The sequence below is a fragment of the Saccopteryx leptura genome, chromosome 10 (assembly GCF_036850995.1).
Source record: "Saccopteryx leptura isolate mSacLep1 chromosome 10, mSacLep1_pri_phased_curated, whole genome shotgun sequence".
Taxonomy (NCBI): Eukaryota; Metazoa; Chordata; class Mammalia; order Chiroptera; family Emballonuridae; genus Saccopteryx; species Saccopteryx leptura.
In genome coordinates, this window is record NC_089512.1 from 38,017,471 (window position 1) to 38,033,687 (window position 16,217).

Consider the following 16,217-nt stretch of genomic DNA (forward strand, 5'->3'; position numbering starts at 1 on the left):
GTGCAGAAAAGGAGATGAGGGAGAGCTGAGCACAGGCAGTTCTAGGTGCAGTGAAAAAGAGGTAATGGTTTAAAACACAGTGCAAATAATGAATATTTGTAAAAATTATTTTTCAAAGTACTTATATATTTTATGCCTATCAAGTAAGATGTACTACACACCAGTATACTATAAAAACTGTTCTCTTTTGGATATGGGGAACACGGTTGAAAACAACATGTTAACACTGTCTTTAAGACTCACCTGATAAAGTGCGTGGAACTTCCCCCTGAGCAGAAATGTTGACCTGGGGCATGTCCATTGCCACAAAGTTGTCTACTTGGAATCCCAGCTTATATTCAACCTGTAAAACGGAGAAATAAACAAACCAGATCTGTGATAACAGAAAGGACACTAATAACTTGACTTCACTGATTAGCTCGTTAACTAATGAACACATACATGAGCCTGACATATGTCCAAATAATCTAGCTATTAAAAAATCAAAATTGTCATAAACAGTTCTAGAAATTTTCAATTAAATAAAAATTCAACCCAGTAAGCCACCCTCTACTTCACGCCCAGAATTGTACTACCAGACTCCTGTAAAATCAGCCATTTAATAGATTTCAGAAACCCTGCTGAGAACCACACAGCCATTGACATAGAAGCCCTGGAAAGCCCATGAGATGAGTAATTCAAGACTAGCCACCACTGCCTTCTCCAGCTAAGCAACACCAAGCTCTGGTGGGCTTCACGTGGCTGGTAGACTCATTCCAACAAGCAGATTTCAAGGCATGAATTTCTCATGGAATATCGAAGCTACGATTTTCTAGTCCACCTTTCCCCATTAAGAAAATTCATGTGTGATAAGGTGCCAAAGAACTGTAAAACAGTATTGGCAAGGCCATTTTAAAGAGGAAAAGTCAGGCTTCTTGTTCCCTCCTTTCTTTAGAGAATGGAAGGAGAACTTCCTTTCCCCTTCAATGGGATCCTTTAGGAAACAATATTTACATATCCTACAGTGATTTTAACTCTTCCTCCCCCCTGGAGTCCTGAGAATAACATAGACAAAGGGATGGGAGGTAGACACTAAGAGATTTATGAATGTCTTTGATATGTAAAACGACATCACTATTGTGTTATCTTGTAAGTTTTAATATGTAGGAATGTTTTTTATAGATCCTATAGACAAATGTTGTAAGCTTGTTAATGATTGATTATTGTATCATGCTCCCCCTTCTTTTCCCCCCAACCTGTATGTGATCAAGTCTATATAACTAGCCTCTGGGCTATATTAGACACGACACGATTTGGGTTAGCTCTACCCGGTGTAAGTCATATGTAGCCGGCTTATTAATAAATCTCCTCCTAAAAATTCTTCTGTATCCTGCCTTGGTGTCTCTATGTAACCCACGGAATTAAGGTACGCTACTTTACAACACATGGTCGGATGTGCATCTAAACTCTCCTGTTTCTCAAGTGATTCAGAATCCACAACGGAAAAGAGGTGACTGAAGGAAAAACAACTTGTTTACCTCATGCTCTTTTCTTCAAGGATTCCCCAGCCCCCTAATCCAGTTAACTATATCCCCACCTCTCCCTCCCCCTTCGCGCGGCCATTTAAAATAGCCAACTGAGAAAGAATAAGATTGCATGGTCACCACCCCAGCCAATGGGGCAAGACTCAGCCTAGGGCCTACGTTAGGGATAAAACCAGAACCTACATCCCTGCCCACCAGCTTGCTGGCCGGCTTTCACTAGCAGCAGCACGCCCTTCTGCAGAAGTTATTAAAGTTGCCTTGCTGAGGTATTTTGTCTCCACAAGTCCTGCTTAATTTCAACTCTAACATGACTAAGAAGATGTTCCTGGAACACTAATATTATCTATTACTATCTGTCCTACATAGAGTGATTTAAAAGAACCAACCAGCATCAATAAATAAATAGTTGTGGCCCTAGCCAGGTAGGGTAGGTCAGTTGGTTGGAGGGTTGTCCTGACATGCCAAGGTTACAGGTTCAATCCCTGGTCTGAGCACATACAAGAATCAATCAATGACGGCATGAATGAGTGAAGCAACAAATCGATGTTTCTCTCGCTCTCTCTCAAAATCGATCAATATAAATAAATAAATAAACCAATACAGTCTTGCAGCTTAGAAAGATGTTCATGGAAGCAGTTCAAATTGCAAAGCAATAGCTAAAATTCAGAGTAGCTGCTACCTTTCAGTACCTTCAATGAGGCCTTGTATTTCACATTACTCTGTACTGCCAAAGGGGTCCTGATAAGAATAGTACCCAGCTCCCATTCAGTGGTCACAAGGGAGGCTTTGGTGGAGAGCTGGGATTGGTGGAAGCCAAGGGGCAGGTTGGGAAAGAATGGCAGGGAAGAGATTCAACAAGCCATTCTTTTAACATTTTTATTTTTCAATTACAGTTGACATATATTAGTTTCAGGTGTGTACAATATAGGATCAGATATTTATATAACTTACAAAGTGACCATCCCAATAAGTCTAGTACCCACTGACATCATACATAGTTATTACATTAATGACTACATTCCCTATGCTGTATTTTATAACTGGAAACTTGTAAATCCTCTTTAAAAAACTTAACTAGAAAGAATGGAACCAGGCAGTAGCTGGGGAGAGGGAAACAGATTCCAAAGCTTTTCTTTCTTTTTTTATCAATGGGAGATATTCAAATGTGTTTATATGCTACCATTAGCCAATGAAATGGAACATCATAAAGATCAAAAGAAACTTGAATAGAGTATCATCCTAGACCAGTGGTCAGCAAACTCATTAGTCAACAGAGCCAAATATCAACAGTACAACGATTGAAATTTCTTTTGAGAGCCAAATTTTTAAAACTTAAAACTATATAGGTAGGTACTTTCCTTATCAAGGTAGCGCCCGCACGTAGTATTTTGTAGAAGAGCCACATGTGGCTCATGAGCCGCAGTTTGCCAACCAGGGTTAGACTGTAAGAGAAAGGACTGGCCTGGGCATGGCTGGGGAAGGGGGTGTTTGACCATGGATAAGAAGAGGGGCTCTATTCAATGAATTTAATACCCTCTCTGGTTTCTCATTTCACACTCTACCTGAAAGTCCCTAAACACTGTAGGAATATGCAAATATTCAGTTTCTGTTTTGCAGTTACATAGGTATAGTACATTTGTTAATGGCTATATTTGCAATGTTCACAACAAAGAAAATGTTCTTGCTGCTGCACATCAGTGACTTAGTGGTACCTTGGCTAGGAAGTATTCACTCTCACCCTAGCATGGCACAATGCTGTCAGTCACTGCCGCCAGAGGGTGCCGGAGACCTACAGCTCAGCAAGTCTGGGCCAAGAATTAGCAAGCTTCTCAGCAATTCTCATTGACTTAACAGTAAGAGAATGCATTGCCTGTATCCCTATGTCCATGCTATCTCTGAACAAGACCATACATGAAGAACAAGTGCACAAAATAAACTGGCAGTCAGCAAGAACTGCATTTGAAACCATTAAGACTATGTGAGCCTTAGGTAAATAACTTTTAAAAGTTTCGGTTGTAAAATAAAGATAATAAAACCCATTATGAGGATCAAATAGGATAATTAATGCAACACTTCTGTCAGTCTGGCACACAGCCCTCTGATAAATGCAGATTCCAGTGACATCAGCAGTCATTCCAGAGTAGCTACCCTATTGCCTGCTGCATTTCCCATAAGCACCAGCCTACTCCTGACCCTAGAGATTCTGACACAGCCTTCCTGTGCTCTGCCAAGAACACTGCGGCAGCCCCCATCTTGAGAATCCCACTATTCAACAGCTTCCCATACTCTTAGCCTCTTCATAAATGTCTTCCCCACCTGGTTCCCCAACCTGGCTTTCCGCAGAAGTCGTGTCCTCCATTGCATATCATTCAGTTCCTACACCTGACCCTCAGGGACCAAGCAGTAGGGTCAGCATTCTTTCAGGATCATTAGGTCATTTCTGGACATCCCTTCCTCATGCAAAATCACCTACATCCTGAAGCTCACAAATTCTACTCACAATAGCTATTTCACATGCCATCCATATAAACGACAGACATAGAACTTGGCAGAGGCCTCGGTCCTTAGCTCACTGTGTCTCCTCACATCTTCCTGGTGGCTTCAATGTTCTATATTCCTACAGACAAAAGAACTTGCTCTGTAACCAAAACCAATGCAAAAATCCCACTCTATCAAAGATCCCATCACTACTTCTGATTCCTACAAACCAGTTCTCTGTCTCCACAACTCTAATTCAGCCAGCATTTATGAAGCACATTTATAAGCCAAGGGTTGTACTCACTGCTGGGATGCAATAGCCAATTAAGCTATTCCCCCCCCTCTCCAGCCCAGCCAGTGACCTGGTTTCACTTTCCCATAGTTTGTACATGGAAGAAGACAATGTGATTGACACTGTCATATCAACATCCTCAACTGGTTTGCTCCCTTCACCCACAGGGCAGCCCCAGCTCCTGACAGCCCCTCATTCAACTCCTGCAGCCCAGCACTGCCAGGGAAAGTCACATCCCAGGAAAGAAGGTGCTCTCACACAGTGCTGACCCCCAAGCTCAGGGCAGGCCCTTGATCCTGCTCAGCTACCCTTTCCTCAGCAACCTTCTCTCCCTAGTTTCTCATTCCAAACCTCACAGGACCTCACTGCTTCACCATCTGCTGCTCTGCCTGCTTCCTCATTCAACAACGATGCTCTTGTCCCCTCTAGTTAGCACCCTTTGTGCCCTTCTTTTCAGCACAAGGAAGATCTGTCAAAACATCCACTCCCTGCACTCTAGTCCCAAGGAGAGATCTATTCTACTCTCCAAATGATAAACCCTTCTCTCTAGTACACTAGGTTATACCTTATTTCACCACTGATGGGATTCTTATACTATCAATTTTTCTTTCTCATTCTCTAAATCTTCAATCTCTCCCATAGGCCCAATTACCTACTAGACTTATCTACCTAATAAATAATCTTATAGCCCTCAAATGTAACAGATTCAAAGCCACACTTATTCTCTTTCCCCATACTTACTGTCTCCTTTATTGTAAGTCTCAGGTACTATAAGCAAAGGCACAGCTAACCAGGCACCAGAACCAGAACCCCTAGCAAGCAGAGGACAGCACATGGGGTCAAGGGCCCTGAGTACAGTGCTGAGGACAGGGACCAGGTCCAGCACCAACATATCTCCACATGGCAAGTGGAGAGAGGGCAGGAAGGAGAGAAGTGAGCTTGTGAGGGGAGCTGGGCAGGGAGGGGCATGAGGAGGTGGGAGGGCTCAGCTCTGTACTGCGGCATGTATCCATCTCTACAGAATCTCACTTGCCGATATTACTTTGAAGAACCAGATCTGTTCTACAGCTAACATTTGTAATCTACTAGAACAAAGGAAATCTGAACAGCAGTTGTTTGTCAGAAAAAAAGAATGAGCCAAAATATTCAGAAAAGAAACTAGAGAAAATATAAATATTTGAATAAGCTAAAAAATAAACATAGTTGGGAATCTTCCCTTACTTGGAAACAAATGGCAATTGCAAACAGCCAACTGATGAGTAAAGCCATTTCCCTCTGAAACATACCAGATTTAAAGTGAATACACTCGCCTACAGCCAAACAGCCTTTTAATTGCTCTGAAATTACCGTTTAAGTGCAGCCAGTCTCCTAGAAAATCCTCTCTGCAGGGGACACAGCAGAACTCTGGACAAGCTCCCTGCAGACCCTCCTGACAAGGATGAAAAATTTCTGAAAGCAGACAACAGCTTTGGGGTGGGGTATATAAGGGAAATATTCTGCTACCCTTTGATAATTTTTTACCTTTCAGCTAGCTAAACTATATATCAACATGTAACGAATGCAGTTTTTTCTGGATATTGGAGACTATTCTGGAATACAGAAAAAAAATTTGTTAAAACAATCCAGTAGTTCTTGATTTTTTTAAAGTATGTGGCCTTGTGAAAGAGAAGCAACATCAGAGTTCTCATCCCATCTGGAAACACAATTAGCTAATGATATTTATCTACCCCTCACTACGACAATGTGACACTCATATCAAAAATAAGACACGGCTCCAGTCTCTGAGGAGACCACAATCTGTTTGGCAAGACAAAATGGAGTTGTGTAAACACTGGAGAACAAAGCTATTAGCAGAAGCTTTAACGTGTGAAAACTAATGTTAAGATATCGACAATGTGAGCTGACATACAAAGGGGCCTGAAGATCTTTGAAAGCATTCATTTCATCTTCTGGTAAAATCTTAAAAAGCAAGAACTGAGAGTTTCTGATAAAGTGCTAGAGCTTGGGAGCCATGGCCCTCCTTCTGAAAGCTCATGACTGCGCCACAGGGCCTACACAGTCAGGTGGGGAACCCTTCCCCCTGTCTCTCCTGCCCCCCTGCGTGACTCCTATTTCAAGTCAACACTACTTCTCATTCCTCCTGAATATGGGTCTTACTTTCCTCTTGACTGATCAATAAAACAAACTACAACCATATAATATCTGATACAGTCATCTAAAGGGGGGAAAAGTTCAACTCTATAAGCAATGAGAAACTTTACCAGGATACATTGAAAAAATAAACAGTATACTTGTTCAAAAATACACACACACACACACACACACACACACACACACACACACGGTTATCCAGACAGACAATCTCTAGAAGGGGAGGCTAGATTCAGCCACAATAATAGTGGTTGGCTCAGGGCAGGGGACTAATGGCTGGATAGCTTGGGGGTGGTACTAGGAAGGTATAAGGGACTTATTTTTCACTGTTATCCCCCTTTAATGCCCTCTGAATTTTGTACCATGTGCATATATTGTAGTCAAAAGAGTAGTTTAAAAATAAAAAACTTTAATTAATCAACTATGCTAAAATTAACACGGAGTGTGACCTAAAACTGGAATTATGAGCAGCAATGGTGGCCAAAGCCTGAAACTAGATTAGCACAGACATTCCTTAGTTTTTTTTACTATAAAAAGTTTTAAGATACTTTCCTCTAAATTCTTATAATTAGTTTAGCTATACAGTCAACCCATGAATTCCATCTATTTTCCTAGAATTACAACCTTATTCAGAGTAAGATACCTGAAAAAACCCATGTGTGTAGTGTCAAATGTACCCAGCCTATGCTTTCCTACTTCTAAAAACAGAAAATAAATTCACAGCACCTAATGCAGGACATCACAACCCTGAAAGCTCTGCTGTTCAGAAGGTCGCTGTCCGATGAGCTGTGCCCGATGGCTTTTACTCGCATCTCTTCTGCAGTCAGTTAAGCAGACCCTGTAACTAAGTACCAGGTGCTGTACCATGCACAGGGGACACAGAAAGACAGAGGGGTTCCTACCCCTGAGGTGCTCAGCATCTAGGAGGGACTCACGAGAAGGAAACCGCTACTACAATATTCTTGGAGTATGATGAGAACTATGAGGGAGGAAAGAGTAAGGACTGTGGGTAAAGGGAAGGGCACTGATACAAGACAGGACAAGGGACTTCAGGTTCGGTTTTATGAGACAAACAAGAGCTAATGAGATAATGCAGAAAGCACATTTCTAACAGAGCAAACAGCAGCAACGTTAACAGAGCACAGGACTTTCGAGAAACTGCCAGACAGACACAATGGCACTACACAATTAGCTGGAGAGGACACAGAAAAGAAAGGCAGGGATGAGACCATAAAGACTTCTAAGAAATTGGAACTGTATTCTGGTGGCAACTGAGAATCCTAGAGCAGTTTTGTGCTGGGGGCATCAAATCCCATCCAGAGGCAGGAGCCCATTTATCATTTTCATACAAAGGTAAGAAAGAATGAAGGTCCAAACGAAGGACAAGATACTGGGTCCGAGAGAGGCAGGACATGAATTTAAGGTGTAATTATTAGAGAGAAGCAACTAGATATACAAGAAGGAATCCAGGATCCCTTCTAGGGTCTGGCCTACCAATGTAATGTAACTAGATGGTGAACTTCTAACAAGTCAGGGAACTTCTAGCTTACCAGGAATGTCATACCAGCAATAGCAGCCCAAATGTGCACTAATGATAGTATTTAATACCTGCCAGAGAGTAGTTTAGAAATCATGCCGTGCAAGATAATGTGAAGAATACAGACATACGATAGAGTTATGCAACACGTGCTCATCTGAGCCCCTCCTTACATCTACTCTCTTCTACTCCAGCTTCCTCCCTTGATAGGCTCCTAAAACCTCTCAAGCACCTTCTAACAGTGATGTCAGATCCCAGAAACTCATTCCAAGTAAAATCATCAGTACATATGTATTTTGTAAAAAGGAATAAATAGAAGGTTTAGGAATAGCCACACCCCATATTGCTATTTTTAGTCACAAGTCCTTACCCATATACTTGCCCAGGAAACGTTCCTACAATATATCACTTTTTTTTTCCTAAGTGGGCCCAGAAATAATCACACCTTGTTCAAGGTCATAGCGTAGCTGGAATAGAATCTCCACTATTTCATTAGATTTTTCTCTGTTTTAAAATGTAGCTATTATTTGTTTTTATATTCATCAACATTCAAGGTAGGAAAGGTAACAAAGGATTACCTATCAATTCTTTGGAGAACATAAGAACCCTCTCTGCCTGAAAGCTGTTCACAGAAAATGGATCTCAGAGTTGCAGGAGAACTTAAAAGTCAAGACCAGCTACTCCACAAATGTCTGGCTTCCTTTTACAGCACTCCACCAAATGGTTGCCCAGTGCAGACCTGACCTCATCCAGTGAGGGGAACACACTACTCTTCATGATAGCAGTGGCTGAAAAGTAAAACCTATTCTTAACACAGATGCAAAAACCAGTGGTTGAAAATGTGATGACGCCTGGACTGTGGTGGCACAGTGGACAGAGTGCTAACCTGGAACACAGAGGTCAGCAGTTCAAAATCCTGGGTTTGCCCAATCAAGCCACATATGACAAGCAATCAATGAACAACTCAAATGAAGCAACTATAAGTTGATACTTCTCGTTCCTCCCACCACCTCTGTAAAATCAATAAACATAATCTCAATTTAAAAAAAAGTTTGATGAGAAATGGGATTTTTTTATATAATTTGATATAATTTCAAATTATCTCTCCATAATTACTTGTCCATCACAGAGAGGAAAACTTGACAGTGGGGAAACCCAGAGAATTGGGTGATCAGAGTTAACATCCCAGTAATGGCACAAGCTGCTGTCATGTGCACTGTGAAGGATAGCTCTTCTGTGGTGTCACAAAGACATTCCTGAATCTAATCGAAAGGAAACCTCAGACAACTCAAATAGAGGAATTTTCTACAAAATAACCGCCAAATGTCAAGGTCAAGAAATACAGAGGCCACGGATATGTTCCAGATTAAGAGGGGGCTAAAAGAACATCAACCAATTGCATTCATAATCCCAAATCAGGTAGGAAAAAAAAAGAGCTATAAAAAATGGGATAGTTAGCAAAATGTGAGTACTGTGGTACAATAATAATACTGTATCAATGATAAGTTTCCTGACTTTGGTCATTGTACTTTGGTTATATAAGGAATGCCCTTGTTCTTAGAAAATATACACTGATGTATTTAGGGGTAAAGGAACATGATGCTTATAGTTCACTTTCACATAGTTCAAGGGAGAAAAGTGTGCACATGAGGGCGGGGAGAGGGAAAGACAGAATGAATGATAAAGTAAGCAAATGGAGCAAACCAGTAACAATTAGTGAATCTGGGTAAAGGATATACAAGAATTCTTTGTACTATTCTTATAACTTTTCTTTATGTTTGAAATTATGTCAAAATTGTTTACCTCCAAATAATAAAGTCACACAATGTTATGCAAGAATACCAAAAAACATGTTAGTCCAGTTTCCTTGAAGAATTCAGGTGCACACTCATTGAAACTGACATATCTCATTAAAATGTCTCAGGTGAATTTTTTCTGAATTATCTATACCACTAATTTTGCCACTTTAGCATATCCAGATAATCGTATACTAAATGTTCTTAATTGTTTCACACAAATTTTTCTCTCTTGACCTGTTTTTGCATTCTTCACCCTAAAGAGATCTGTCCACTCCTAAAAGAGCACCCACCCCCATATTAGAATACTCCAAGGCAACAATGCTAGACAGTCGGGGTGCTCCAGATGGCAAGGCACACATGCTTTACTCAGGATCCAACCTAACTCAATTTTAGTCACATTATTCCTGCCACTGTGTTTTTATGCATGTATTTGTATGTATGTATAATGTTTCTATAAAGTAGACAGACATGCATGAATATATGTAACAATAATATGAACATATGCATATTTATATAATCATTTTTACTTATACTTAAAATATTTAGTGTTAGGGAGTAAAAGATACAAGTACCCATCTGACCAGTGGTGGCTGAGTAGATTTAGCGCCGACCTGGGACACTGAGGTCCCAGGTCGAAACCCTGAGGTCACTGGTTGAGCGCAGGGTTGCTGGCTTAAATGTGAGATCACAAACATGACCACATGGTCACTGGCTCGAGCAAGGGGTCACTGGCTCAGATGGATTCCTCCAGTCAAGGCACATATGAGAAGCAATCAATGAACAACTTAAGTGCCTAGGAGTTATGCTTCTCATCTCTCTCTCCCTTCCTATCTCTGTCTCTCTTGGTAAAAAAAAAATAGATAAAGATATAGACAGATATAGATATATCTAGTTAAATAGATATGCACCTTATTTGCTTTGTAAAGACTGCTAGTTCATTGGTATTATCTTGGGAGAGGGAAAGGAGAAACATTTTGGCATTTTCAATCAAAATTTTAAACATGTACATTCTTTGGTCCAATCATCTCACCTCCTTTTTTTTTACAGAGTGAGTCAGAGGGATAGATAGGGACAGACAGATAGGAACGGAGAGAGATGAGAAGCATCAATCATTAGTTTTTCATTGCGACACCTTAGTTGTTCATTGATTGCTTTTTCATATGTACCTTGACTGTGGGCCTTCAGCAGACCAAGTAACCCCTTGCTCAAGCCAGCGACCTTGAGTCCAAGCTGGTGAGCTTTGCTCAAGCCAGATGAGCCCGCACTCAAGCTGGTGATCTCGGGGTCTCAAATCTGGGTCCTCTGCATCCCAGTCCGACGCTCTATCCACTGCGCCACTGCCTGGTGAGGCATCATCTCACTTCTTAATGATAATTTACTGTTCAGAAATAATGCCACAAGTGCACAAAAGTTTCTGAACAAAGATGTTCTTAATGTATATACATACATACACACATTATACACATACATACATACACACACACATTCACACACATATTTTTCCATGTTTCTATGTTCATCAATAGTAGAAACCAAAACAAAAGATGAGGTACCACTTCTCATCACGTTACCATGGATTCTGCCTGCCAAATGAAGTGAAGAAAACTATGTGTAGGAGCGAAAGGAAATGTTTAAAACGGTAAAATGCTATTAAAAATCCATGTGTCAATGGCCTTAAATAACCATATATCATACAATATCATGTTACAAAGTCACTAAAGAGAATGAATTAAATCTATAGGTAGAGAAATGGAAAGATGCCAAGATACAGTATTAGGGGGAAATACTATACAACATATATATCTAAAATCCCATTTTGTTTAAAAAGCAAAAATAATGAGCCTTGAAGTATACCAAACTATAAACAATGATTACTTCTAGGTATAGATCTACAAAGTCTTAAAAGTTCTTATAACAATTGGGAAAATATCTGAATTTTCCCAATGACCATTATTGCTTTTTAAGTAGAAATAAAAATCTGCATTGAAGTGGTAAAATTTAAACAACTTGCAAAAATATAGGACAGACACCACTTTACAATACTTAAAAAAAAATAAACCACTCCAGAATAACTTTTATTTGTTTTCAGTAGCAAAGTTATTTTTATTTCCCAAGTAAAATTCTACTCAGAAGCCTATATGGAAAGCTGATTGGAGGAAGTAGGCTCTACACTTGGACTCCCCATCTCTGACCTATGAGAAAACTGATGTTCAAGATGCCCAAACAGTCAGAGGAAATGTGAAGAATTCAGCAACAAGTAACCAGGCAAGAGGACCCTCCTGGTTAAAAGAGCTGAGCCATAGCACGCAGGGACGCCTGAGGGAGCTGCACCTCATTTCCGCCGTTTTTCCATAAACAGGAGAACAGTATGCATTATATCAGCTATGTCTGAAACACCTATCTCGCCAATGCCCCCACCCCCACTCACATCGCTTCACCCCACACCACAGTCATTCTCAGGTCCAAATGCCCCCCCTTCAAGCTAGACTGTCATCCCTGTTTGAAAAGCCTGATGGGATGCAAGTGCCCTGTGCTAAGCTAGGCACTTAAATGATGGCTACCTTCATTTTAAAAGATTTGAGAAAGTCTAGAGGAATAGACTAACAATTTAAAATGTAAATCTAAAAAGACCCTGTACTGCTATGGCCCTTTTGTGCAGATGGCCACCCGCCCCTCAGACACAGCCTTGCCTCAGCCTCTGGGCCACGGTGGTGCTGATCTGGCATCTTGGTTTACCACGCTCTTACCTTGGACTTTGCATGCCAAGTGAAGTGCAGGAAATTTGTCTCACTGGGTACTAACAGGTTAAAGGATAGAGCGTAGTGACTAATAAGGTCATTTCTCACATAATAAAGTTCTGCATCAAGACCTAGGAAAAAATAAGAGAAAAAATAATTAAACTCCTAAAATTCTCTCAAAATCATTCACCTGCAGCATTTCAAATACAAACAATAGAGTGAGAATAAAACTGGTGTACAGATAGATGTACATGGCCAATGTCTCCCACTGTGCTTATGAAGCAGAAAGGACAGCAGGTTTCATTAACACCAACAAAGATGAAGAAAGAAGAGCTCAAAACTATTAAGTAGTTAGTTATCCAGCTAAATGGGATGCTAGATCCAGAACTCTGGTAGCTACTCTGTCTTCTGAGGGCCAATGTGACACTCTTCCTTTTAGACACAGTGCTTCCCAGTGCAATGCCTACAAACAAAAGTCCTCTTTCCCCCCAAAACTGATAGAGATTTAGGAAGAGAGATTCAAATGGAAAGAAGAAAGATGCCTGGGTGAGAACATCAGTGTCAGCCAAGGGCTCAAGGTCCCGGCCAGCAATGACTTCTGCTTGCTGCTTGCTGCTTGCTCGGTCAGCACGATGCCCTGGCTGCCCTGACAGCATTACCACAGTGCACTCACAACAGCTGTTGCACGAATACGTGTCCTCTTCCCTACCGGGGCTACAGGTGGAGCACACCACGTTTCTCCTCATACTCTCACAGTTTTCTGCACAAAGCAGATGCTCAGTAAATACTTGTTAAACAACAAGTTAGGCCTGACCTGTGATGGTGCAGTAGATAAAGAATTGACCTAGAATGCTTAGGTCACTGGTTTGAAATCCCAGGCTTGCCTTGTCAAGACACAACAAGCAACTATGTAGTATGAATTGATGCTTCCCTCTCCTCCCCCCGATCCTTCCTCCCTACCTCTCTAAAATCAATAAATAAAATCTTTTATTTTCTTATTTTTTAGGGAGAAAGAGAGAGATAGGCAGACAGACAGGAAGGGAGAGAAATGAAAAGTAACAACTCTTAGTTGTGGCACTTTAGTTGTTTATTGATTGTTTCTCATACATGCCTTGATGGGGGGCTGGGGGGGGACTCCATCAAGCCAGTGACCCCTTGATCAAGCCAGTGGCCTTGGGCCCAAGCCAGAAATCCTGGGTTTCAAGGCAGCAACCTTTGGGCTCAAGCCAGTGACCATGGGGTCATGTCTATGATCCCATACTCAAGCTGGTAAACTCACATTCAAGTTGGATGAGCCCGTGCTCAAGTCGGCAATCTCGGGGTTTCAAACCTGGGGGTTCAGGGTCCCAGGTCAACAATCTATCCACTGTACTACCACCAGGTCAGCATAAAGTCAGTAAATAAAATCTTTTTTTTTTTTTTTTTTTTTCCATTTTTCTGAAGCTGGAAACAGGGAGAGACAGTCAGACAGACGCCCGCATGCGCCCGACCGGGATCCACCCGGCACGCCCACCAGGGGCGGTGCTCTGCCCCCCAGGGGGCGATGCTCTGCCCATCCTGGGCGTCGCCATATTGCGACCAGAGCCACTCTAGCGCCTGAGGCAGAGGCCACAGAGCCATGCCCAGCGCCCGGGCCATCTTTGCTCCAATGGAGCCTTGGCTGCGGGAGGGGAAGAGAGAGACAGAGAGGAAAGCGCGGCGGAGGGGTGGAGAAGCAAATGGGCGCTTCTCCTCTGTGCCCTGGCCGGGAATCGAACCCGGGTCCTCCACACGCTAGGCCGACGCTCTACCGCTGAGCCAACCGGCCAGGGCAGTAAATAAAATCTTAAGAAAATAAAAAGAGCCTGGCCTGTCGTGGCGCAGTGGATAAATTGTCAACCTGGAACAATGAGGTTGCCAGCTCGAAACCCTGGGCTTGCCTGGTCAGGGCGCATATAGGAGTTGATGCTTCCTGCTCCTCACCCCTTTCTCTCTTTCTCTCTCTCCTCTCTAAAAGTGAATAAATAAAAAACATTAAAAAAAAAGTAAAGAAAAGAAAAAGTACTGCAGATAAAGCAGAAATAATTGGGATGCCTAAGAAATGCTAGAGAACTAACTCTCAACTTTCACTCATTCCCATACCACCTTCTACACCAGGGCCACATCTAACTTCCAGGACATACCACATTCTCCAATTCTGTCATACCCCTACATTATGTATTTAATATTTTTCTTTAAAATTGATTTGATTCTTAAAACAAAAAATTTATCATTTTTTTAAGTGAACATATTGGAATGACACTGGTGAGCAAAATTATACAGGTTTCAGGTATACAATTCTATAACACATCATCTTTACAGAGTATTGTGTGTGTACCACCCCAAGTCAAGTCTCCATCCATCATCATTTATCCCCCTTGAAACATAAATTTTAAAGGTAAAATTTAATCACTATCTTCAGTAGAAAATCAGTAATTGCTGTGAAAAAATACAAGGTAACCCAAAAGAATCCAAAAAATCAATTAAAAGGAAAATAAGAATATTATTAAACTCTAAATACTGGTATCCATCAAGGAAGCAAGCTTCAATTCTTACAGAAAGGGAGGTAGGGGGATTAGCAAATGTCTGAGAGGTAAAGAATCAAACAGAGACTTTCTCCATGATAATCCAAAAGAACTTAAAGAATGAAAGCCGGGAAAACTTTCTCTCAACTGATTTACTGTTGTTTAAGTTGAGTCTAGTAATGAATAATTGCCTCTAGTAATGAATAATTCCACTGCTGGAGGGAAAACTGTACAGGGGAGACCAACTGAAATGTAAATTTCATATTTGCTGAGCCTACACATGATTCTCACACCTCGCGGTATGCAGAGGAGTCAAGATGGAGATCTCATACCTCCTAAGAATGCAGAAATAAAACGACTGCTACAGGCACTTCTTCAAAAAGGATCATCTCACTTCTGAGCTGAATCTAATACAATCATCAATTCAGAAATAAGATTTGAGGCTTCCATAAAATAACCTGCTGCATTGGCTGGGTAGCAGTGCTTTATTTATTCTAAGAGGGTATTGAATGCAATGGGAAAAGGGTAGAGGTCTTCTGCAAAAGGCTCTCCCTGTTGGCAGAACAGGAAGTGCTAGCAAACACCTAGGAAGACTGGTGGTGCTGGAGAAAGAGAGGAAAGGAGAAGAAAGAAGGTATTAAGATGGGAGAAAGTAGGAAAAAGCAACAAGAAAGTTGGGTACAAAAAAAAATCAGCAATCAATAATTGTGAAGAGCATGAATTTGCTTATTTTAAAGAAGTATGAGTCTTACTCTAGTTCAGATTAATGCTAGTTATAAGAAAAAAATTTTAAAATACATGCCAGGTTAAAAAAAGAAAGGTTCTGGCCAGTGGCTCAGTGGACAGAGCATTGGCCCACCATGCAGCAGTCCCAGGTTCGATTCCCAATCAGGGCACACATGAGAAGCGACCATCTGCTTCTTTTCCCTTCCCTCTCCCCCTTCACCCTCTCTTCTCCTCCCACAGCCAGTGGCTTCACTGGTTCTAGTGTTGGCCCCGGGTGCTGAAGATGGCTTGGTTGGTTCAAGCAGCTGCAGGTGCTGAGGATAGTTTGGTTGATTAGAGCATTGGCCCCAGATGGGGGTTTGCCTGGCAGATCCCAGTCGGGGCACATGTGGGAGTCTGTCTCACTACCTCCCTTCTTTTCACTTAAAAA

The 16,217-nt window shown here is 41.5% G+C and overlaps 1 protein-coding gene across 2 annotated transcripts in view; it reads right to left on the bottom strand.

The window, feature by feature from the left end:
• The window catches only part of RYK (receptor like tyrosine kinase), a 106,203-nt gene that overhangs the window by 59,063 nt on the left and 30,923 nt on the right, over positions 1-16,217 (bottom strand). For both annotated transcript variants that reach the window (XM_066350319.1, XM_066350318.1), the window contains exons 2-3: positions 12,528-12,649; positions 244-343 (exon numbers count right to left, since the gene is read on the bottom strand). In XM_066350319.1, the coding sequence (XP_066206416.1) occupies positions 244-343; positions 12,528-12,649 (222 nt within the window). The remainder of the gene's footprint in view (positions 1-243; positions 344-12,527; positions 12,650-16,217) is intronic.